At 31.0% G+C, this 26,339-nt stretch overlaps 1 protein-coding gene across 1 annotated transcript; it reads left to right on the plus strand.

The window, feature by feature from the left end:
• The first annotated feature begins 7,323 nt into the window (after positions 1–7,323).
• On the plus strand, positions 7,324–8,732 carry LOC137818769 (uncharacterized). The gene has a single exon (XM_068622375.1). It carries the CDS (start codon positions 7,784–7,786, stop codon positions 8,570–8,572), a length of 789 nt encoding a protein of 262 aa, XP_068478476.1. The 5' UTR covers positions 7,324–7,783; the 3' UTR covers positions 8,573–8,732.
• Positions 8,733–26,339: the final 17,607 nt, after the last annotated feature.

Raw genomic sequence — 26,339 nt, forward strand, 5'->3', positions numbered from 1 at the left:
AGAATATCATTAACTACAAATTGATTTGTAAAAATAATTAGTTATTATATTTCTTATATTGACTTGATTAGATAATATTTTAAAGACTAAAAATTAGTATCTAAATTAGTTTCTATCATTATTAAATAGTTTCTAAATTGGTATCTAATTAGCTACCAAGGTTTTAGTTACCAATTATTTAGATTCTAAAGTTAGTAGTTAAAATCTTGGTAGCTAATCAGATATCAATTTAAAAATTATTTATCAATAATAGAAATTAATTTAGATATCAATAATTTTTTAGTCTCTAAAATAGTATCTAATTTAGTCAATATAATAAGTAATTACTTTTTATCTCTAAATTTGGTTTTTATTTAATTATTGCCTTGTAGTGTATATCTTTGAAAATTATTTTAATACTATGGTAAAGTTTTTCTCAAAAACTTTCTTTGTTGTGTTGCAAAAGAAGGCAACATACTGAATTGTGTCATACATTAACACTACTTTGCAAAATAGTTCAAAACACAATAAGAGATGATTGAATGTGTTTTTAAGACTTTTTGTGATTTTTATAAGATATAATTGGATGAGGTTGAGTCAGACGATGATTTTTTTTTAACAGACACATTATTAAGTGATTTTTTAAAAAGATTGCGACTGATGATGAAAGGCAGACACAACTTTAAGTTTAACATATGTATTGTCTAAAAAACCTTTACAAAACTTGTTTTCCTAAAACTTTCCTTATGATATTAGTTACAGCTAAAAAGTATAAAATTTAAAGAGATAAAAGATAAGAAGGGTTTCCACTAGATTTTATATTTGTTTGTTTGTTAACGAATACTACATTTAGTTCTCAATCAACAAATTGAGTTTCACAATGCATATTAATGATGCAAGATACAAATGAGTACTATTTGGACCTCAAGCACTCTAGGCTAAAACTAAGTATTATTTGAATCACAACCATTCTTGACTAAGACTAAGTATTATTTTGAACGTAGTCATTCATGATTGAGATACAGAGTATTCTTTCAAATCCAACTACTCATGGATAACACAAGCATTCTTTGAAATACATTCACTTTTGGCTAAAAACTTAAGGTTTGTATAGAGATGTGATCACAAAGATGGCAAAACTTCCTTACTAGAGAGGACTAGCATCTTACAATGTATATATGTTTTCACACACACAAATTTTATCATTGGACAAACGAAACACTTGCATTTGATAGTTGAAGCATAATAATGCTTTATACTTTGTTGTTTTAGTAGCACTTAATCAAAGTATAGTTTGATGGATTTTTCTCTAACAACCACATGTAAAGATTGTTGAAAGCTTATTCAGCATTCTAGCTACCTTTTACAAGTGTTGTTATTATACCATCAAAATGACTAATTCTTACTTTACTAATGTTTTGTCCAATACCGATAGTGCAATACAATGCAACTTGTCATTGATGAAGCATGTGGCACGGTACCTATTTTGAATGAGTCTTTAATTGATGAAGTAAAGACAATTCATGGTGAACTTTATATAGCAACTCATTACTAGGGACTCTCATTGTATTCACTTTTATACTCGCAACACATAAGGTTCTGATTGAGGTTAAGAAGGAACGTGGGAACTAATATCACCAACATCAATGAGATCAAGGTTGAGATTCAAGGTTTCCATTTCTTGTTTCAAATTATGAGTCATTACATTGAGGTAACTTTGTTGTTTTGTAGTCCATCATAACTCTCATTGTAGCATAACTATAATTGTAAATCACCCATACAAACATCACCAACATCAACGAGATTGAGAACTAACATGGTGCTAAAAAGGAAGTTCCTTGCATATGTTCAGTCATTTTTTTTTTGTCATATGACACTAGCGCAGAAATGCTAATCAAATGCAGCTATTTTACATTTACAAATGCGACTATAGAGCCGCATTTGATCAGCACGCAATTGTAAATCAGAGAAATACAAATGCAGCTATAGAGCCGCATTTGTAAATGCGATTTACGAATGCGGTTATTTGAAATAGCCACATTTGTATATTCTTCTGAATGAGCTGGGGTTTTAGGGGCACGTTGTTGGTGAAGTGTGGAAGGGGAGAAGAGGAAACACGGCAGCGGCGGCGAGTGTGGCAGCGGAAGCAGTGGCGGAGCGGCGAGAGCGAAATGCGACAGCGACGGAAGTAATGGAACAATACACCTTCAAAATACAGAGCGAAACCCATTAAAAATGAAAGCAATATGGAAAGCGAAAGCCATTGGAGTTCAATGCAGTTGTTAGGGGCAATGGAAACAAAAGAATGAGGGGCAATGCAGTTACGTACGTTCAAAAATGCAGAACTTCGCAACCAGAGAAAACGAAGAACAGATATGATCGCAAACAGAGAATGAACGAAATTGTTGAGCGCGTAAAATTTTTAGGGTAAAAACCATTTACAAATGCGGTTATTTAAATAACCGCATTTGTAAATCAAAATAATTTCAAAAATGCCACCGCGTTTTTTACAAATGCGTTTAAGCGTTGAACCGCATTAAATAAGGAGCGCTCTTTTCTTATTTTGGTACTAGTGTGAAGTTCATTTCATGTTGTAATATTCAATGAAAAGTTACTTACTTTGTGAGTGTTAGTTCTAAGTTCAACAAACCCTTTGTTTGGTTTTGATTGTGTTTTTAAAAAACTAAACGTAAAACATAATTTTAAATGTATTAGATCATGTCAAACACAAAGTATCCAGTCTAGCCCAACAAATACAAGTTGTGTGGCTAGATAGGTGCAAGCGATCTTTAAATTATGCTTCGTCTGACAAACACAAGCTTGTAGCATTTCATAATACACATCAAACTTAAATAAATGCTCATTTTATGCTTGCAAGGCTTATACACATCTTCCTTGTTTCAAGAAGAATGTGGCGAAAGCTGCTACATGCAAACAATTTTTTTTTGGAAAAGGCAAATATCATTATTGCGAAGTTAGTCAATTGTGTCAAGCCCTGCGCTTTGCTTAAAAGATAAAGAGAAGTCATTTGTCTTGACCTGTGAAGCTCTATCATGCTCCAGATGTGTTGCCAAATAAACCACACGTATTCAATGCTAAGTCAAGAGCATTTAATGTGTCTCGAAGCTTTAAATCATGCTTAGATGCAAGAAGAAGCAATAATAGAATAAGACCTCGTAACGGTTATAAAGTATTTGCAACAACTTTTTTCTTCTCAAGATCTATATATAGAATATCTCTTTGAAGAAGGAAGGTTGACGAAAGTCGAACAATAAGAATGGCTTAGTTCTTAAGTTATTCTTGGCCTTTGTAGGTGTAAGGAAAAATATTGTTTGTGTTCAAGAACAACCTACAAAAGTGAATCAGTCTTGTATTTGGCATATGTAACCTTTCTTTTAATGAGAAATGTAGTGGAACTCAATAAGTTAAATGAGAACTGGAAGTAATCTTTGTTAATAGACAAATTAGTGTTAGAATTGTAGGCCTTAAACAAGAGGGGGGTGAAATGTTTATGAAAGATTTTCGCAAGTATGGAAGGTGAAGTGAAAGACTATGAGGAATCAATCAATTAGAAAATTGTTCAGCCAATTAGAAAATTGTTTTTAGTTTGATTGTAGAAAATCAACCTGTTGTTTTTGCAAAACAACCGGTTGTTTATGCCAACAGTTTATAAAATCAAATCTAAACCAGTTTAAAGAGTGTAAGGAAAGAGAAATTCACACAGAATATTTATAATGATTCACTCTTAACCAAGAGATACATCCAATCATCGGCTAACCACTGAGAATTCACTAAGTAATCGAACCTTGATTACAAACAACATACCAAAGTTATGATCTTGAACCCTTCAAGAACACACACCACCTTTGGCAATCAACACAATTTTTAGAACAACCTCTGAAACTGCACAACACCAAGTCTGCAAACACCAAGTCACACAGAATTACAGTGATTAAGAAAGAAAGGAATAGAATACACCTAGGTACAATCAAAGATTAGAGTATAGAGAATCTTATTCCACACTTGAGAATGATCCAAAAGCTATTTGAAATCTTGAAAACTGATTTTGATTGATCTTTCTTAGTTAATGACCAGGAGCGTAAAACAACCTTTTTATACTTCAATTAGTTGGTCAAGGCATTTAATTCAAGAACCAAAATCAGTTTGAATAATTTAAAACAGATTTGCACAGTTTAACATAATTTTGTTAAGGTTTTCAAAAAATCAATCGATTGAAATCACGAATCAACCGGTTGAATTGACTTGACAGCAAAGTCAAACAAAGTCAAGTTTTTCAAATCCTTTTCAAAAAAACCACTAAGTATAAAACAATTGGTTGAATCGACATTTCAACTGGTTGAATTTTTCACTTTCTTTAGAAAACATATCTTTTTCAAAAGGATTAAGATTCATTTAACCTTGTATCATCACAAAGAGTGGATTAACAAATTCAACTACTTCTAGGCACATACACAACTAGTAATAAGGATCTTCATATATTCTATTTGGATTTGGAGACAACAAAACACATTGTTCAACCATTATTACAAAAATATAGTGTAAATCTTTTTTATTGCTTATCTCTGCATGTTATTTAAATATAATTAATCTTAAATGGAAAAGATTTGTAAAAACAAGTTTTAGAAAATATTTTTAAACTATTTGTTTGTAAAACTTAAAATTGCTTCTGACTACTTAATAGTTTATTTTTCGAAGTCCACACTTTGTTTATTCACATTCATCATATTAAGATTTATGAAATTAAAAAAAAATACAATTTCATCCTCCTTTTGTATGACCTACTTTTACAGTGAGTGAGCTTTAGAATTAAAATTATCATTTGCCATTAGAAAATTAGTTGACTATATTTAAAGCAAAATCAATTATAATTCAAGCATTACAATTTTTGTCCAACCTAACAACAATGAAACCAAATCTTGTATCTTAAATTTGTTTTATAGTTAAGCATGGTTATCTTATTTCATAATAAATTTTAAATAATTATTAGAAATAAAATACTAGTATTATTGAAAATACATTGTCTTTGGTTGAATTATAAAGCATTTATAGTTTTCAATATTTTTTACATAAAAATAATATAATATTATTGTATAATTCAAAAATTATACAAAATCAGAAAATATCATTCAATGATTTCATGTAATTTTATAAACATTTACCTAATTTATCTAATTATTTATAAATTTAATCACCATACCTTATTAAGGTAAACAATGTGAAGTTGTCCTATTATTATTTCCAAAGTAACATGTAAAAAATTTAAAATATTAAAAATATAATTTAGAAGAAGCCTTAATCATAATGTACTATTAGAAACATTTCTACTATGAAAAGGTGTTATGGTTGTATTTCAATTTTCTCAGCATGTCTCTTTTCATGAATTAGATTTATACCATCTATTGTTTTTTTTACCCTTTCTTTCTATGACCCTTTTTTTTTGCCTAACACAACACATTTAAAACTAGTGCATTTTTTTATATACCATGTACATGTTCAATACTAAAAAAATACACATACACAGCATCCATCAAAAACCCAATAACATTACATAACTCAATGTCACTAATAACATAAAAAGAAAGTAAAGAGTCTCAAAGATATGCATTAAAATTACATAGCAAAACTAAGAATAAGCTAAGAAGAGTCACCACCACCACTCATAAGCTTCAACAAACTGTTAAGTCGCAAGTGAGTTGGGAGGCCAAAAAGCATACGCACATGTGCGGGATTCTCACACAAGTAGTCATAGTATTGTAATATGAGATCATCATGCAAATTTAACTGGACTAACATATCCCAAATTTCAGACTCTAAATAATGTACTGGTGAACTTCGTCTCATAATGGATATCTGTTCACTTTTCAAGTCATTCTGCCTTTTCATTAACTCATTCTGCCTTTCAATCGCAATTGCATGGCGCTTTGCTACTTGTAACTGTTCATTTTTCACCATATTACCTTCCCTCATAACTTCCACAAGTTTATCTACACTAGTTTTCATCCTCTCAAAAACATCAACCATAACTTGTTTCTTTGAGCTCTGTGATGGAGATGTTCCTACATAAGGGGAAGGGACAAATGAAGACCCCCCAGGACTATATGAATCCGTATATGATGGACTAGGCTGCATGTCTTCAAATATTGGATTATAGTCCTGATCAATGTAACTCTCTGCAACAATATTATTTAGATCAACACCTAAGGCACTCCTTGTCATACACAAAACAAAAAATTTACAATAAAAAAAACAGTAATGAAAGAGAAAGTAAAGCAGGTAAACTACTTAACAATGAGAAATTTTTATGATGTATTATTATATATTAAAATAATATGCCAATTAAGAGTTACTTCATTATCCCGTTTGATATACACAACTTAATTTCCTATTTTACTTAGAACAATACATGAAAAAAAATTCAGTTAGTGCACCCCACAAAACTCACAATGAAGAATGAAGAAGGGAAGGTTATGAGAGAGAAATTAATGAAAGAAGAAAGATTGCACCTATACCAAAAAGTTACTACATACATACATTTTGCAGATTATATATATATATATATATATATATATATATATATTAATATAAAATAAAAATAAGAATCCATATAATTTTATTTAATATATTAAAATTAATGTAAATATTAAATTTTAACCTGTTACATTAAAATACCATTATAAAATATACAAACACATATAGGTATTGTGTTTTTGCTAATTATTTTTAATGGTATTTACAATTATAAATAGTAGTGAGCACACATAGTGTCTATATATATTTGCTTTTTTGTACTAGAATGAGAATGATGTTATAAAAGAAATGTAAAAAAAATAATTTGTATCCAAAAAATTGGAATGCTAAAAAATAGTAATTAAAAAGAAAGTGCAATATAAGGAAAGAAAAGAGACACAGAGAAAAAAAACAGTAAAAAAGAGAATGTAATATAATGTTGGTGTAAAAAATTAAGTTTAGCATATGTAAATAAATTGTCAATATCAAATGAAATATCTCATTATAAAGAAGTAAAATATTTTTATGAAAACAATATAACAATAGAAATATAGTAATATTAATAAACTTTAAAATTAAATAAAAAAGAAAGTAAAGTACAATTAATTAAGTGTTGCACATGAGTTATCTCAAAGAAGCTGTGGCTTTCTCATTCCGTTCTGGGGCCTAAGGTATCCTAGGCATCAGTGTCTCCCTTTTCTTTTGTCAGTATCTATGCATTGTGTGTCTCTATGAACTGAAAGGTCCCACTCACCAAATCAATCATCTCATCCATAAATCTTTCTTTTCCTCTTCCATGCTCACAAAATTTACCAATTTTCACTCTATCAATACTTCACTTTCCCACAAACAGCATAGTTTACCCAGTCACAGAATTATAAACACCAACCGATTCAATATTTAAAACTTAACACACCATTTTCTTTCGCTTTTTTTGTTCCCTTGTGCTTTTCTTTTCCTTTTGTTCTTTCACAAAAAGAAAGTTTCTCCGAACCAAAACGTTGACTCCTTGCTTATCCTCATCCCATTAACTACTTGCAAGTATAGCAACCTAACTCCCCCTTCTTCCACCAACTTTCCCTTTAAAACATTTTCTCTCATAAATTCTCCATCTCACACACAATCCACACCTTAATTTCCCTTCCATAATTCCCCACACACCCCGTTAATTAACCCACCAACCTTCCATTTCACGAGAAAATTCGCGGAGAAAACACCATTCCGTTGTTTCTCCGTTAACTTTCCCGGAAAGTCCAGAGCGAACTCTCCCGAAAAAATGGAAGGTCGCCGGAGAATAACGCTTTACGATCAAATGACAGCTGGCAACGGCAACAACCGCAACAGCAGCAGCAGCAGAGACTCGCTAGCGAGCCTCATGCTCGACGACGTCGTGTTCAATAAGACCGAAGCCGAAGCCGAAGCCGAAGCGAGCCGAAGCCGGACTCTCCAAGACATCATTCGCGAAGAGAAACCTAACGGAGACGCGAAGGATCGGAACTCTTGGAAAGCCTTTAAGGAGAAGCTTCGGCTCAAGCGCGCTGTCGGCTTGGCTTGGTCCTCCGCCACTAGTCACAGCAATAACAACGACAATGATGATGGAAACTTACCTCAAACTCGCCTCCACTCGGACGGCGCGGCGACTCAGCAGAACGACGTGGTTGTGGAGGACGCAAACGATTCAGATCCGATTGAACGGTTCGGATCTCCGGCGGAGAACACGGCGGCCGGTGGCGATTCCTCCGAGGGGGAGAACAACCAGGAGGCGGCGGTTGGCGTGTCGTTGATGGATTTGCTGGAGGAAGCGGAGCAGGAACTGGATTTGTACAGAGTGAGCGATGATGATGCGGTGGCAGATTTTGAGAAGAGAGAAGAAGATGAAGAAGAAAAAGAGGGTTTGGTAGAGTACAACTGCAACTGCTGCGTCTGCATGGTGCGCCATAAAGGCGCGGCGTTTATCCCCTGCGGACACACCTTCTGCAGAATGTGCTCAAGGGAGATTTGGGCCAGCAGAGGGAATTGCCCTCTCTGCAATAATTTAATTTTGGAAATTCTTGATATTTTCTGACCCCTTCAATTTTATTTAATTTTATTTATCTCTATTGGAATTTTTATTTTTCTTAATTCAAACAAATTATGTGATTTTAAGTTAATCTCACTTAATTGTAATTTTCTTTTGTCATACATTGTTTGGAATCACATACTATGCAATAATTTTTAGGTTTGAAGGGTGTTCATGTGATGATGTATCTTATGTGGATTCTAGTTGTGCCTAGAAGATAATTTATTAATTAATTTTAAAAACTATTATTAATATAATAAAATAAGTTTCTTTGATAATAAATTTTGAAATTCATTTCTATTATTTATTATCTAATCTTATTGAGTTGGGCTAGGGTTGGATTTCTTAATATAGGTCAAAGTGCAAGTTAGTTACAACTCCACAACTCACCACTCACATATCCATTCAAACTATTAAGTATAAAGAATTTTGGCTATAAATAAATAAAGAAAAAAAAAACTAAATTTGAAAGTATATAGAACTTATAAAAATATGTTGATCACCCACTTTTATATTTATAATAAAAGTATATTTTCCAATGGCTTTGAACTATGCAAGTGGGATATGGCCATTTTTATTATATTTCACTTTCAACCTCTTTTCTTTGGTGTGACTACTTTTTGGACCCACCCAAAGATTGCCCAACTTATCCAACCCTACCTAATTAGGGTTATGTGGTGGTACATGGGGCCAAGGATAACATGATATGCTTTGGTTTAAATTTTACATTTTAAATGTTAGCCATGTGATCACAATTGAAACATTCATTTGAAATTTTATTATTTTAAATTTAAAATATAATAAGGCACTATTCTAAACATTATTAATAAAAAAAATACTATCATATGCATAAATTTGTAAAATTATAATGTAAACTTTACTTAAATATGTTATAAGTCATAGCATAAACAAAAAAAAAAGTTATATATGAAAGCAAACTAAACTAAAATATGGGATTTGAGTTTAACAATATTAAATAAAATGTATTACTGATTACAAGTCTCTTAAGAAAACTAATTACAACATAAATAAATAGAAGTTTTTAAAATAATTGGTTAAATTTTTTTTATTGATTGGACCCATTCTATAATTGATTCTATCATCATTTAAATCAAATTCAATTTTAAGAAAATTTTGGATGGAATATTAGACTAGTTTTCGGTTCAATTGGTTGAATAAACTAATTTATTTTGATTCTAACTAACTAGTGTAAAGTCGACTCAAAGGTTATAAGAAAATGATATATAAGAAAATGGTAAGAAAAATAGATCACTCAATGTATAGCAAATATATACAAGTATATGGAGACTTTCTCTCCAAATTACAAGTTAATTAAGTAAAGATTCACTAATCATGAGATTCTATCATTATTAAATTAATTACATATAATTGTGTACAATATTAGACAATATAATACAATATCATACAATAATTGCAATATAATTTTATAATTATTATTTCAGACAATATGATACAATATCATACAATAATTGCAATATAATTTTATAATTATTATTTCCTTAATAAAGGTTAGAACATTCTAAATTTTAACTTTTAAATAAAAAATGACATTTTATTATATTATTAAAGTTAAAAGAAATTGTGAATAAAGGTGAAATATGGTATGACCTATATTAGCTAAAAAAAAAAAAAAAGTCGTCAAAATGTCTTTTAGATCTAACAAATTCATATATTTAAGTAAGTAGAAATAAAACTTTTTTAGTGTTTTTTTCATTAAATTTATTTTAATATAAAATTATATACTTTTTATCTTTCAATTATTAAACATGTTGACCTATATAAAATTTAAGGATCTTATTAAAAAAACAGACTTTTAAAGAAGTAGTTTATTATTTTTACATAATATTACTTAACACATATTATATAATATGAAAATTGTAATCACCAATGCATTTATTTGGCCAATAATATAATTATTTTATTGAGATTTTACTTGTAAACTAGGCTAGATTTTCATATGTAAGTGAGAACTTTAATAAAACTATAATAAATAAATAAGATAAACTCATTTTTTTTTAACAAAGATCAAACTTAGGATTAAAATATTATGGATTACCATATTTTAATTTGATATTGTGTAATTTTATATCAAGACACTTCTGCATTTTTCTTTACCACTTTGGTTCCATCTTATTGCTAAGAATACTGAAACTTTTTCCACATGTCAATGGATAATCAATGACATATTATTAGATATATTTTATGCACAATTTTATATTATTTTTTGACACATTGATTTATTATGATCGTTGACTTCATTAAGATACGAGGATGGTAAGTGAAAAACTTCATTAAGAAAAAAATTGAAAGTAAACATAGTTAAAATTTCATTAAGTGAAAAACTTACAACAATTTACTCTAAATCGAAGATTAGAATAATAGGATGCATTTATCTCGAGAGAAATAAAAGGGTTGAGCAAATTTGACTCAAGTACATATCCAGTTGAGTTGGTCAGGAACCAAGTTGAGCCGAGTTAGTCCGAGTTAAAGTCGAGTTTAGTTGGTTCGGGTCCAAGTCGATCCTAATCGGTCAAAGCCAATGTTTAGTCGAGTCGGTCCAGATCAAAATCGAGTCGAGTCAAGCCAGGTCAAAGTCCAGCTAAGTGGGCATGAGTCCAAGTTGAGTCAACATCGGGCCCATGTTGAGCCGAGTCAGTCCAGACTGATTTCGGGCCAATATCGAGTTGAGTTGCCCTGGGTCGATGTTGAGCTGAGTCAGTTCGGACCGATATCGAGCTGAGTCAACCCGAGCCGATGTCTAGCTGAGTCGACCCGGGTCGATGTGCAGCCGAGTCAGTTCGGGCCGATGTCGATTCGAGTCAACATCGGGCCCATGTCGAGCTGAATCGGTCTGGGTCGATTTCGGGTCGATATCGAGCTGAGTCAGCACGGGCCGATGTCCAGTCGAATCGGTTCAAGGCGATGTTGAGTCAAGTCAGCTTGGGCCTATGTCGAGCCGAGTTGACCCATCGTATGTCGAGTTGAGTTGACCCATGCCCATGTCGACCCGAGTCGGTCCAAGCCCATGTCAAGCCATGTGGGCGCAGACCCATGTCTAGCCGAGACGGTCTATGTCCATGTCAAGTCGAGTCAGTCCAGACCCATGTTGAGTTAAGTCGCCCTGGACCAAGGTTGAGGGCACCGGACACATGTAAAGCTTAGTCGACCTGGGTCCAGTTCGAGTCAAGTCGGTCCGGATCCAGGTCAAGTCAACCCAGACCCTTATCAAGCCGAATTAGCTAAGTTCCATGTCAAGGTGAGTTGACCTGAACCCATATCGAACTGAGTTGGCCAAAATCTAAATCAAGATAGATTTAATTAATGATAAAGTAAAATTAATCTAATTAATAAATTAAATTTAAACTAGATTAATCTATTTTAAATGAATTTAAAAAATATAAATAAATTTGATCTAATTAAAATAGATATAAATTTTAAATCTAATGTATTTTATTGTATTTCATGGATTATAGATTGAATTTTGAAAATTCCAATAATCCATGTGTTAAAAGCCACTTTAAGATACAACTTAAATATTTGCATTTCTTCATATACATAATGAATGTCTTGGAATGGAGTTTTTTTTATGAAGGCATTTCTAGACATGGTAAGAAATTTGTTGGTTTATTTTGAAACATGTTGGTTTCTTTCACATCTTAAAATAGTTATTTGTAATGAAAGTGAAAGATAGGTTGATATGTTAATAACACTTAGTTTTTTATTGAATTGGTTGAATAAACTAATTTAGTTTGATTCTAACAACTATATTGTAAAGTCGACCACAAAGGTTAGAACACTCTAAATTTTAACTTTTAAATAAAAAAGGAAATCTTATTAGATTATTAAAGTTAAAAAAAAATTGTGAGTAAAGGTGAAATATGGTATGACCTATATTAGCTAAAAAATTTTTTTTTAAAAAAAGTAAAGTCGTCAAAATGTCTTTTAGATCTAACAAATTCATCTATTTAAGTAAATATAAATAAAACTTTTTTGGTGTTTTTTTTTATTAAATTTAACATAAAATTATATACTTTTTATCTTTTAATTATTAAACATGTTGACCTACATAAAATTTAAGGATCTTATTACAAAATAGGCTTTTAAAGAAGTAGTTTATTATTTTTACATAATATTACTTAACACATATTATATAATATGAAAATTGTAATCACCAATGGATTTATTTGGCCAATAATATAATTATTTATTGAGATTTTACTTGTAAACTAGGCTAGATTTTCATATGTAAGTGAGAACTTTAAAAGAACTATAATAAATAAATAAGATAAACTCATTTTTTTTAACAAAGATCAAACTTAGGATTAAAATATTATGGATTACCATATTTTAATTTGATATTGTGTAATTTTATATCAAGACACTTCTGCATTTTTCTTTACCACTTTGATTCCATCTTATTGCTAAGAATATTGAAACTTTTTTCATATGTCAATGGATGATCAATGACGTATTATTAGATATATTTTATGCACTATTTGATATTATTTTTTGACACACTGATTTATTATGATCGTTGACTTCATTAAGATACGTGGATGGTAAGTGAAAAACTTCATTAAGAATAAAATTGAAAGTAAACATAATTAAAATTTCATTAAGTGAAAAACTTACAACAATTTACTCTAAATCGGAGGTTAGAATAATAGGATGCATTTATCTTGAGAGAAATAAACGAGAGCAAGTTAAAAATAAAGGTAAGTCGGGCAGGGTTGAGCAAATTCAACTCTTTGAGTTCCCCATGGTTCAATCTGAGTCGAGTTGGTCTGGGTAAAAGTCGAGTCCAGTCGATTCGGGCTCAAGTCGAGTCTAGTCGGTCAAGGTCAAAGTCTAGTCGAGTCGATCCATATCAAAATCAAATCAAGTCAATCCAAGTCAAAGTCCAGCTAAGTGGGCATGAGTCCAAGTCGAGTCAACATTGGGCACATGTCGAACCAAGTCGGTCCAAGCTGATTTCGGGCCAATATCGAGTTGAGTCGGCCCGGGTTGATGTTGAGCCGAGTCGGTTCGGGCCGATATCGAGCTGAGTCAGTCCAGATCGATGTGCAACCGAGTCGACTCGGATCGATGTCGAGCCGAGTCGGTTCAGACCAACGTCGAGTTGAGTCAACACCTGGGCCATGTCGAGTTGAGTTGATCCAGGTCAATTTCGGGTCGATATTGAGCTTAGTCGGCCCGGGCATGTCCAGCCGAATTGGTTCGGGGCGATGTTGAGTCAAGTTAGCTTGGGCCTATGTCGAGCCGAGTCGACCTGCCTGTATGTCGAGTCGAGTTAACCCATGCCCATGTCGAGCCGAGTCGGCTTGGGCCGTGTCAAGCCGAGTCGGCTTGGGCCGTGTCAAGCCGAGTCGGTCCAGGCCCATGTCAAGCCATGTGGGCGCAGACCCATGTCTAGCCGAGACGGTCTGTGTTCATGTCAAGTCGAGTCAATCTAGGCCCATGTCGAGTTAAATCGCCCCGGACCAAGGTTGAGAGCATCAGACCCATGTAAAGTTAAGTCGACCTGGATCCAGTTCGAGTCAAGTCGGTCCGGATCCAGGTCAAGTCGACCCAAACCCTTGTCGAACCGAATTAGTTAGGTTCCATGTCGAGACGAGTGGACCTAGACCCATATCAAGTTGAGTTGGTCAGAATCTAAATCAGGATGAATTTAATCAATGATAAAGTAAAATTAATCTAATTAACAAATTAAATTGAATCTAGATTAATCTATTTTAAATGAATTTAAAAAAAAATATAAAAAAATTGATCTAATTAAATAGATATAAATTTTAAACCCAATCTATTTTATTGGATTTAATGGATTCTAAATTGAATTTTGAAAAATAATAATCCATGTGTTAAAAGCCACTTTAAGATACAACTTAAATATTTGCATTTCTTCATATACATAATGAACGTCTTGGAATGGAGTTCTTTTTTATGAAGGCATTTTTGGACATGGTAAGAAATTTGTTGGTTTATTTTGAAACATGTTGGTTTCTTTTACATCTTAAAATAGTTATTTGTAATGAAAGTGAAAGATAGGTTGATATGTTAATAACACTTAGTTTATTATTTTACATATATTATTCAAATTATTTATTTATTCATGTTATATTTAATTTAAAGAGATTTTTTTTGGAAGGTTTATTATAAAGGAGGAAATGAAATTTAAAATAATAAATTTATGGTAGATTAAAATTAGGTCAAACTTTTAAAATTCTTCAAAATCATCATTATCATTTTAAAATGTGAAAAACATTGTCAAACGAATTAATCTCACTCAAATACTTTTATCAAACGATATTTATTTATTATGTTGGCTATTAAGTTGTAATTTGAAACCTATGAATTGTTTATTTTATATTCTTTTATTTGAATCTATTTAGTTTAATATTATATTATATTATTTTCTGATCAAACAATTATCTTTTACATCTCCATCTTAAAAGAGATTAACTGGGAATATTTTAATCCAACACTTGCTTTCATAGAAAAAAAATCTCTCAAGATCGTCTCATACTAATATAAATTAGTCATCGAATAACATAAAACATCTTGACACATTAATATCATTCCAAAATTTATTCAACATGTTGATAACTCATTATTAAACAACTAATTCTAAGATTAAAAACAATTATACCTATATAAGTCAAAGTTCACTAAATATTATAAAATTAGTAATCTTAATGTACGATGTATTTACTACCTGAACACATAGAAACAAAAAAAAAGTATTAACAAACATTTAAAAACTAAAGACATCATAGTACAAGAGTTAAGAGTTAGACATCATGGTTTATGACTCAATAAATGTTTTATCAAACAATTAATAAGTTAAAGTCAAAGTCACAAAGCAATTCCTTAAGAAAAAAGATATACATGTTATATTAATTGTACTATAACGAATATTAGATGATTCAAGTCATATCGTTAAATAATGACCTTGAGTTATGAAATGTAGTTTGACTATCCATTATAATTTTTAATCTAATAATAAATGCTCAAGTGTCATTTATGCCAAATAAATAAATATTAAGAAAATTTTCAAAAAACTTATATTTCTTTTAGCTTTCGTTCACGTAGGTAGGAAATAAAACTTCTTAAATAAATTGAATTATTTTATTGTGTACTAATTATTATCATATTAACAAAAGTTGAACAATTCCATATATTATGTCTATTTATTTATTGATGAATCACTTTTGAAGTAGTTAATTATTAAATATATTAAATGTTTGTATTCCGTCCACTTTTCTATTCTAAACAATCATGTTTATTATTTCACTCGTGACGTGGTCCACTTATGCTTTATAAAAATGGTAGATAACATTTTTAATATATTACTTTCCTATTATATATATATATATATATATATATATATTTAAGCTTGAAGAAGTGATTTGGGATCATTATTTTGTGATATAGAACAATTGAAGAATAAATTTTTTAAAAGGGTAATTCTGAAAGAAAGAAAAAAAGGGTATATTGTTGAAAGAGAGTAATAAACACCATTTAAATCCTCAATGCTAAATTTTCCATTATTCATCCTATATCAAGTTATGGATACTATGGTACCATTATGCACCAAAGCCAGTTTCTTTATGCACCCTCATATTCATAGCTTCTTCTCACACCCATACATATGATAAAAAAGTAATTTTGTCAGTGAAAAATATATTATGATTCTACAATTTAAAATGTATTTTTTTTTCTATTTACATATCTTGAATTTTTATATTTGGAAATATTTTTGGATTCTACAATTCGAAATATTTTAAAAAAAATAATTTTGGATTATATAATCCAGAATTTTATAATTCGATTGAAAATACCTTCTAGATTTTATAATAATAATGTATTTATTTTTGGATAAACATATTTTAATTTATAGAATTGTCCATTTTAAAATGAAAAACATTAAAATAATAAAAGAGATTTTTAACATTTTAAAAAGTATGAAGTGCAAGAAGAAGCTATAGAAATATAGGAAGAAACGACTTACCAAAATCTATGTTGTGATTTGCTAATCGAGCCTTGCATTGAAGGGGTTTAGGGTTAACGATGGCCCAACAACACATCCATATAACTAACTAGATTATTGTTTACCGCACCTCTCTATTTTTTATGCACCTCCTATTATAGAATAATGATTAAAATGAACTTTTAAAATTCTTACTATTTCTAGAAAAAGCTTTCCAAAACATACTAAAATGTTTTTGTTCTCAAAACATACTAAAATGTTTTTGTTCTCATGTAAGGGTTGGAGCCTAGAAAACTATTAAGAGGATTCTTTTTGTCTCCTTCTATCGGTCGGTCGTACTACCCTTCAACTCCTTTCCTTGCAAGCTTCTCGCTCTTCCTTCCTAGTCTCGGCTCTCGATCTTCTCGCAATCCAGACTCGGAGGGTACCTACAGAAGGCACTCCGACGCTCAAGTCAACAAAGATGTTTGGTACTCGTTTCTCAGAGCATTGTATATGATGACCTACCTGATTCTTAGAATATGTGCTATTTATATTATCTTTGGTGGACTTTCTTTATTAAGTCAGGTCAAGGAGTTGGACCGCATTTAGGGTTGCATTACCTAGCTCCTAATCACGGATTAGCTTCGCTGACTTTGATTGAGCGTAATTGGACTTGAGTTGTTTTCGACCTTATGGACGTGGGCCTTTACCTCAGTCGGCCAGTGAGGGGACCAAGACGTGACATCAGTCGTACAACCCTCACCAGTACAGTTTCTAAATCACATATTTAAGAAGCACTCCAACAAAATATACTTTAGAATAAAGATTTTGAATATTATAGTTTAAAATTATTTTTTATTTATTTTAATTAAATTTATAATTCCATAATGCTCCACAATAAACTTTTTCATTATATAACAACGGTTTTGGAACAACTTAAATTACATTTTAAAATATTTATTTCAAAATAAAAAAAATGAAAACTTTTGAAATGTCATTTTTGAAGAATTTTAAAAGTTTATAGATTACTAAGTTTTTAAAAAAAATTCGAAAATGCTTGTTCAGGAAAGCACATAATACACTACATTATTGGAGAGAAGAAAGAAGAAACTCTTATCCATATATAGAAAGAAAAGGTAATGTGGTCTTTTTAACATAATTGGTGAGAATTTAGACATTGATGTGTGCATAATTATACTTTTTAGTTTGATTGTTACCAACTATTAATAAAAAAAAGGGTTGATCAAGGTTATTTTCAAGATAATTATTGGAGTTTGGTATGCTTTAAGCTAATGCTAAATCATTTAGACATAATTTCACTGTTAGGCTTTTTCATCATATTTGTTTTTAAGTATGTGCAATGAGAAAGGAGGGGCGAGCGGGTGCTTGTTGTGTTTGTGTTAAGTGGTTTTGAGAGTGTGGAAGAGGGTGAGAGCCTTTTTTTTCATTCTTCACATAAATGAAAAAATTTGTGTTAGATTCCATGTAGGATCTTACATTTTACTCAAATAAGCATGAATTTTATTACAATATACAACATATAAAATTAAATATTAAATCAATTTATTTAATAATTTAAAAAAAATTAATTATACTATTAATAACAACATATAATTATAAATAATGAAAATAATAAAATAAAACTATAATATCAACAAAACAATAACAAATGTATATAATAATAAATATTGTTTTCATAAATTTTAATATATTTAATAAATTTATTTCAATTTAACACAAAATTATTTTCTATTATAATTTTTAATTTTTTATTAAAAGTATAAAAAATTTTAGATATTATATATTAGAAAAATTTAATTAACTCAAACCTAAAAAAAATTATGATAGTTTATTATTCAAATATTTTTTTAATAATAAGGATAAATTTGTAAACTTACATTTTACACCTTTAAAATAATTTCTAAATTTTCTCCCAACTATTACATCACTTACAAATTTCAATAAACAATCCTCACAATTCTACTCTGTCATCCCTCGACCCAAACAATCTCACACATCTTCACAAATCCACTATCTCCCCTCTCCACAAATTCACTCCTCAGTCTAAACACAACATTAATTTTCATTACCAGATAGAGAAAGTTTCCTATCAAGTGAAACATCTACTGAATTCTAATTTAAATGTTTCTCTAGAATAAAACTTAAGCTTTCTTTCCCAAAAATAAATAAATGAAATATACATAAATAATTCAAATGAAAATCTAAAAACTAAATATAGTTTTACCTTAGTATTGAGCCTCATAACATATATTCAAACTAATGAAAGTAGGCACACTCCCTTACTTTTTCACAGTGGTAGCACCTCCATAATTGTCCAAAGCATACCTTTGAAACAAGACAAAAAAAAAACACACACACACACATGAAATGAAACTTACCTCAACCTTCACCAACAACTGTTGATTTTGGCTTAATCCCAAGTCCCACATCGGTGGGTTCATTGTTTGGGAAGGAGGTTTGAGGGTTATAAATTAAACTCTCCTCCTTCACTGTTATATATCCCAATTTGTAATATCTTCTCTCATAATAATAAAAGGGAGTTGTTTTTGCTGTGCTCGGAGATTAGGCTAAACAGGCCGAACTCCGTTAACAATTTTCGGGTGTGTTTTTTCCTCTTTATCTCTTTTATTATTCCGCTTTATTTATTCAATATTATTTGTCGGGTAGCTCTGTTAGGGTTTTGTTTTAGTGGGAAAATTACCTGTTTTTCCCAACAAGTGGTATCAAGAGCCGAAGGTTCGCCTTGGGTTGTTTGAAATTATTTGTAATATTGAATATTATATTGTGAGTCTGTAATGGCAAATAAAGATCAAGAAGGGAAGGCTCTGCAAGATGCAAATGTTGCAGAAAGCAAAAGTGATGTGTTGATTGTCTCGCTTTCAGCATCATTGCATCCAGATGAGTGGATATTGGATTCAGGTTGTACCTATCATATGTGTCCCATTCGGGAATGGTTCTTTGATTTTCAAGAACTCGATGGCGGAGTTGTTTACATGGGTAATGATAATCCATGTAAGACAATCGGGATAGGTTCAATCAAGTTGCGGAATCATGATGGATCCACCAGAATTTTGCGGGATGTACGGTACGTGCCAAAGTTGAAGAAGAATCTCATCTCATTGGGGGCTTTAGAATCTAAAGGCCTAGTTGTGACGATGCGAGATGGAATTCTTAAAGCAACTTCATGAGCACTGGTGATGATGAAAGGTGTGAGGAAGAACAATTTGTATTACTACCAAGGTAGTACAGTGGTGGGGACAGTAGCGGCAACAACTTCTAGCACTAAGAAGGATGCTGAGGCAACGAAGTTGTGGCATATGAGGTTGGGACATGCTGGAGAGAAATCCTTGCAAATTCTTACCAAGCAGGGACTGTTGAAAGGTACGAAGGCTTGCAAACTTGAATTTTGTGAGCATTGTGTTCTGGGAAAACAACGAAGAGTGAAGTTTGGCACTGCAATTCACAATACCAAGGGTATTCTGGATTATGTGCATTCAGATGTGTGGGGACCTGCCAAGACTCCGTCAATCGGAGGTAGGCATTATTTTGTCACTTTTGTTGATGATTTTTCTAGAAGAGTTTGGGTGTTTACTATGAAGAACAAAAATGATGTGCTTGAAATTTTCCTTAAGTGGAAAGCTCAAGTTGAAAACCAGACAAGAAGGAAGATTAAGGTTCTCCGAACAGACAATGGAGGAGAATACAAGAGTGATCCGTTCCTGAAGGTATGCCAAGATTGTGGCATAGTTCGGCACTTCACTGTTAGAAAAACACCACAGCAGAATGGGGTTTCGGAGCGTATGAACAAGACACTTGTGGAGAAAGTTCGTTGTATGTTGTCTAATGCTGAGTTAGGCAGAGAGTTTTGGGCTGAGGCTGTGACATACGCTCAACATCTCGTCAATCGTTTGCCATCATCTGCTATAGATGGCAAAACTCCGTTAGAGGTATGGTCTGGAAAACCTGCAACTGATTATGATTCTTTGCATGTTTTTGGTTCTATTGCATATTATCATGTGATTGAATCAAAGTTGGATCCACGGGCAAAGAAAGCTCTTTTCATGGGCTTTAGTCCTGGAGTGAAGGGATACCGTTTATGGTGTCTAGAGGCAAAGAAGACGATTATCAGCAGGGATGTTACCTTTGATGAATCTGCCATGTTAAAGAAGGTAAATCCAGAAGGAGCTGATAGTACTCCGCAACAGGTGGAGTGTGCCCGGAAGGAGGTGGAGTTTGAGCCGACAGTGGTGATCCCAACACGAAATACCACAAGTGACTCTCCTATGGCAGAAGAAGAGTCAGATGAGGAAGAGGTTCCTACCCAAGAATCTCAACAGCAATCAGCGCCAATTGCAGTTAGAAGACAAAGACGAGATATTCAGAAGCCTGCTCGTTTCATGGATATGGTTGCCTATGCACTTCCAGTTGTTGATGACATTCCATCCACTTACCCAGAAGCCATTCTGAGTTCAGAGAGTGGTAATTGGGCAGGTGCGATGGAAGAGGAGATGCAGTCTTTGAAGAAGAACAAGACGTGGAAGCTGGCACAATTACCAAAAGGTAAAAAGGCAATTGGGTGCAAATGGGTATTTGCAAAGAAAGAATGATTTCCTAATAAAGAAGATGTTCGCTACAAGGCAAGGTTGGTTGCTAAAGGCTTTGCTCAGAGGGAGGGAATTGATTATAATGAGGTATTTTCTCCAGTTGTAAAACATTCCTCCATTCGAATTTTGTTGGCCTTGATAGCACAGTTGAATTTGGAGCTTGCTCAACTTGATGTAAAGACCGCGTTCCTACACGGTGATTTGGAGGAGGAAATCTATATGACTCAACCAGAAGGATACAAGGTTGATGGTAAAGAAGATTGGGTTTGTAAACTTAGCAAATCGTTGTACGGACTGAAACAATCTCCGAGACAGTGGTACAAACGATTTGATAAGTTCATGAAGGATCAGAAGTACAAGAGAAGCAAATATGATCACTGTGTGTATTTGCGCAGACTTGAAGATGGTTCCTACATTTACTTACTCTTATATGTTGATGATATGCTGATTGCAGCAAAGAGCCAAGTTGAGATTGACAGGTTAAAGGCTCAGTTGAGTAAAGAGTTCGAGATGAAGGATTTGGGGGAAGCCAAGAAGATTCTCGGCATGGAGATAAACAGGGACAGAGAGAGGGGAAAACTTTGGCTGTCACAGAAGCAGTATTTGCATAAGGTACTACAACGTTTTGGTATACACGAAGATACAAAACCTGTAAGTACCCCACTTGCTCCTCATTTGAAATTGAGTAGTCGTTTATCTCCGACGACTGATGAAGAACGAGAATACATGGCGAAAGTCCCAAATGCAAATGCAGTTGGAAGCTTGATGTATGCAATGGTGTGTACAAGACCGGATATTTCACAGGCTGTGAGTGTTGTTAGCAGGTACATGCATAATCCGGGCAAGGGTCATTGGCAAGCTGTGAGATGGATTCTACGGTACCTCCAAAGTACCTTAGATGTTGGATTGGCATTTGAGCAAGATGAATCACTTGGTCAATGCATAGTTGGATATTGTGATTCTGATTATGCAGGTGATTTGGATAAGCGACGGTCAACAACTGGCTATTTGTTCACTTTAGCAAAAGCGCCAGTCAGTTGGAAGTCTACCTTGCAGTCTACGGTGGCTTTGTCTACGACAGAGGCAGAGTATATGGCGATTACAGAGGCTGTGAAGGAAGCAATTTGGCTTCATGGGTTGCTTAAAGACTTGGGAGTTGGTCAGAAACAACTTGAGTTATATTCTGACAGTCAGAGTGCTATTCATTTAGCAAAGAATCAAGTCTTTCATGCACGGACGAAGCACATTGATGTTCGCTATCACTTTGTGCGTGAGATTCTCGAAGAAGAGGAAATTGTTCTCCAGAAGATTCACACTACGGAGAATCCTGCAGATATGCTCACCAAGGTGGTTACAAGGACCAAGTTTGAACACTGTTTAGACTTGGTTAATATCTTGCACATTTGAAGTTGGCGCCCGGAGGCGCAAATTTGAAGCACTGTAAAGTTTGTTTTTGTTATGGTTTGAGAAGATTTGTTTTAGGTGGGACTTGAAATTAAGCCAAGGTGGAGATTTGTTGATTTTGGCTTAATCCCAAGTCCCACATCGGTGGGTTCATTGTTTGGGAAGGAGGTTTGAGGGTTATAAATTAAACTCTCCTCCTTCACTGTTATATATCCCAATTTGTAATATCTTCTCTCATAATAATAAAAGGGAGTTGTTTTTGCTGTGCTCGGAGATTAGGCTAAACAGGCCGAACTCCGTTAACAATTTTCGGGTGTGTTTTTTCCTCTTTATCTCTTTTATTATTCCGCTTTATTTATTCAATATTATTTGTCGGGTAGCTCTGTTAGGGTTTTGTTTTAGTGGGAAAATTACCCGTTTTTCCCAACAACAACCACCAGCAACCATGAGAACCAACCACCACATGAACCAACACGTTTTCAAAATGAAGAACAAGCCACACATATAACAAAAACCCTAACATATAGTGACAATGGTAAGGTTGAAATTATAAAAACATATGGAAGTGTTGGGAGAAGCATTGAAGGTGAAGGGAGAGGCCTCCAAGGAAAGTAAGGATGATAATGTAGGTTGGTCCAATTTGATCCACAAAAAATTAAGCTAACCAGACTAGTTCTATGAAAACTATGAGTTAATTTTGTTGCTCCATCTACATAATATTACCCTATGAGCTAGCTCTTATAAGTAAAATTTTAAAAGAAAATCTAAATGTAAATTTTGATTTTAATGTTTCACATATTTGTTGCATTTCATAAAATATTAACAATAAAATTTAAATAAGTTAAATAAACATAATATTTATCAAAGTTAAATCTTCCAAGAAAATATAAAAAAAATTATCGTCTAAGCTATCAAAAAATACTATAATAATTAATTATAATCTTGTATTGATTTTAAAAATATCATTGTTGTCATTCTATTTCAATAACATTTTGAAATATAGTGAAGTTTTGTTATTGTGAATTATGTGGTCATAACATGTATTATCATCACTATGGGAGAGATAGTTTAAAATTTACTATCATATGTTCTAGTTTTGTTTTAAAAATGGACTTACAGTTAACAAACATTTAATACTACATTATTTTCATTTTAGGAAAAAAAGAATTAACATAAAATATGTCATTTTTCTATTTTAAATATAAACATTGTTAATAAATTTTGTTGAAATATCGATTTAAGTATAATGACATTTTTATTTGAATTTTTATATGTATTTTGAAGGCTAAAAACTTATAAATTTATGTAGTCGTGTTGATCACAAAGCAAAACCATGATGATGTTTGGTTAGTATTAGTAATTCCAAAAGATTATTTATTTAAAAATTGAAAGAGTAAAAGTAAAAATAATAGAAGAATATAGTGAAAATGAATGACTAATATAGTAAAAAAAGTTCATTTCCAAGGAAATATAATATTTTCATAGAGAAAAGAACAATTTAAATCATCATTACATAACTTTATGAAAATAAACAAATCCAAAAATATATTCGCATAACCTCTTAATAAATATAAAACTATCTATCTACTCCTACTCTCACATTTTTAAATTTTAAATCATAGTTTTCACTTTTAAGAATAGTTTTCTTAGTTGTAAGATTATCGGATACTGCTAGATGGATTTAAATTAGTTTAATTTCGATTATTTTTATTTTAATCAAATTAATTTAATGAAAAAAAGTTAGTTTAATTTGAATTATAAATTTGGATAATAGAAATATCATATTAAAAAATTAATAATTAACATTCTATTATTAACATGAGAAGAAAAGGTTTTGTATTAGTATGTTATTTTTATGAATATCTTATCTTAATATATAAAAAAAGTAAGAAAAAGTAAGAAAGTTTGGAAGTAAAAAATTTTCTCCTTAAATTATGATTTTATTTTTATTGTACATGAAATAAATAAACATACTGAATAAAACAATAAAATATTGTCAATTAACTAATAATTGAAAAATAAAAACATAACATTGAAAAGTTAATAATTAACATTTATTTATATTAGAAGGCAACATTTTAAATAGAACTTATTTTCAAATTTTAAATTATAATTTTCATTTTCAAGTATAAATTTATCTTAGTTCCAACATTCACCAGTAAAAATAAATTGATTTATTTTTTGACAAAAATTATATGGAAATATATAATATAAGAAAGTCTGAATAAACAATTTATTTCAAAATTAAGATAATTTTGTAAATATAAAATAAATAAATAAAGCACTAAATATAAAAAATAATAAAACATAATATAATAATTAATTAGTAATTTTGTTTCATCTGATTACGTTGCTGACTAAAATGAGTTTTTTTATAAAAAATTAATATTTTTAATAAAAAAAGTGACATTAAAAGTTAATAGTTAATAATTAACATTATCATCACTAGTTAATAAAAATTCAAAATTTTAAATTGAATTCCTTTTAAAACACTTATATCTCAGTTTTCATTTTCAATAATAAATTTATCTTAATTCTAGCATTAGTCTAGCGTTTATGAGTAAGGCTAAATTCATTTAATTTATTTGAAAAATATATCAAAATTTCATTATATAAAAGTAAGAAAGTTTAACTCAAAATTAAAGTTGTTTTTATAAAGATATATTGAGTAAATAAATAGATTAGTAAACATAAAAAGTATAAACAACATTAATTACAATTTCGAAAAGTAACATTGAAGGGTTGATCCTAATTAATTAGGTAATGAAAAGACAACATTTTAAATTAAAACTATTTTCATATTTTAAAATTAAACTCCCTTGTTCTTTTATGATCTGTCACAATTTTTAGCACAAGTATAAAAAAAATTCTTGATTTTTCTTGTTAGTCCATTAACTTTCCTCTATATCACTATTAAATGTCATAAAACTTTACTTTCGAATTAAAACAAATTCATAAGATTTTAAATGAGAGTTTTTAACAAATAAATTAAATAATTAAAAATTAAAGTCAACACAAAAGTATAATATAAAACATAATTAAGATTGTCTTTTAACTAATGACAAAAACATTTTTTGCATAAATTATGACAGTTAAAAAGATGGAGACAATAATATTCATAATAAAAACATAAAATTGAAAAATCAATAATTAGAATTCATAATATAACATTTTATACAAAAGAAATTTAAAAAATCTTATTGAAAACAATTTTAATTTCACTTTTCTTTATTAACATGAATAGTTATATGTTGTCATTTGCTTTATTTTTAAAACATAGTAGACGAGGAAGAATAAGTATATCATGTAATTTGAAATTTAATTCACTGATTTAAATCAAAACATATTAATTTATTATATCTTTAAGTTAGTATTATATTATTATTAAAAATCATTTTCATTATTTTCAATTTTACATTTATCTTTTCAGTATATCTTCTCACAATATGATATTAAATTTCACCTGCTCCCACTTTCTAGCAAAAGAAAACGTGAAAAAATGTCATAAAGGTTTTAAATGGTGCTGTTGCACAATTTATTTGAATTGAATTTTTAACAACAGTCAAAATAATGTATTATCTGTCAAAACAAAGCAGATTGATGAAACATTAATCAAATTTTTTGTATGAACTTTTTAAAACATAATCTACATCATAAAATTCTACTTCTTGTATCTATGGCTGCATTATTATCAAGTGTAAAACATATAAAACTGAACTGATCCTGCAAGTAGAAGAAACTCTTGCACAAGACA

Source organism: Phaseolus vulgaris, chromosome 10 (genome assembly GCF_000499845.2).
Source record: "Phaseolus vulgaris cultivar G19833 chromosome 10, P. vulgaris v2.0, whole genome shotgun sequence".
NCBI classification, from domain to species: domain Eukaryota; kingdom Viridiplantae; phylum Streptophyta; class Magnoliopsida; order Fabales; family Fabaceae; genus Phaseolus; species Phaseolus vulgaris.

Coding starts and splice junctions, on each gene's coding strand:
- LOC137818769 (XM_068622375.1), top strand. CDS start 7,784: ATGGAAGGTCGCCGGAGAATAACGCTTTACGATCAAATGACAGCTGGC.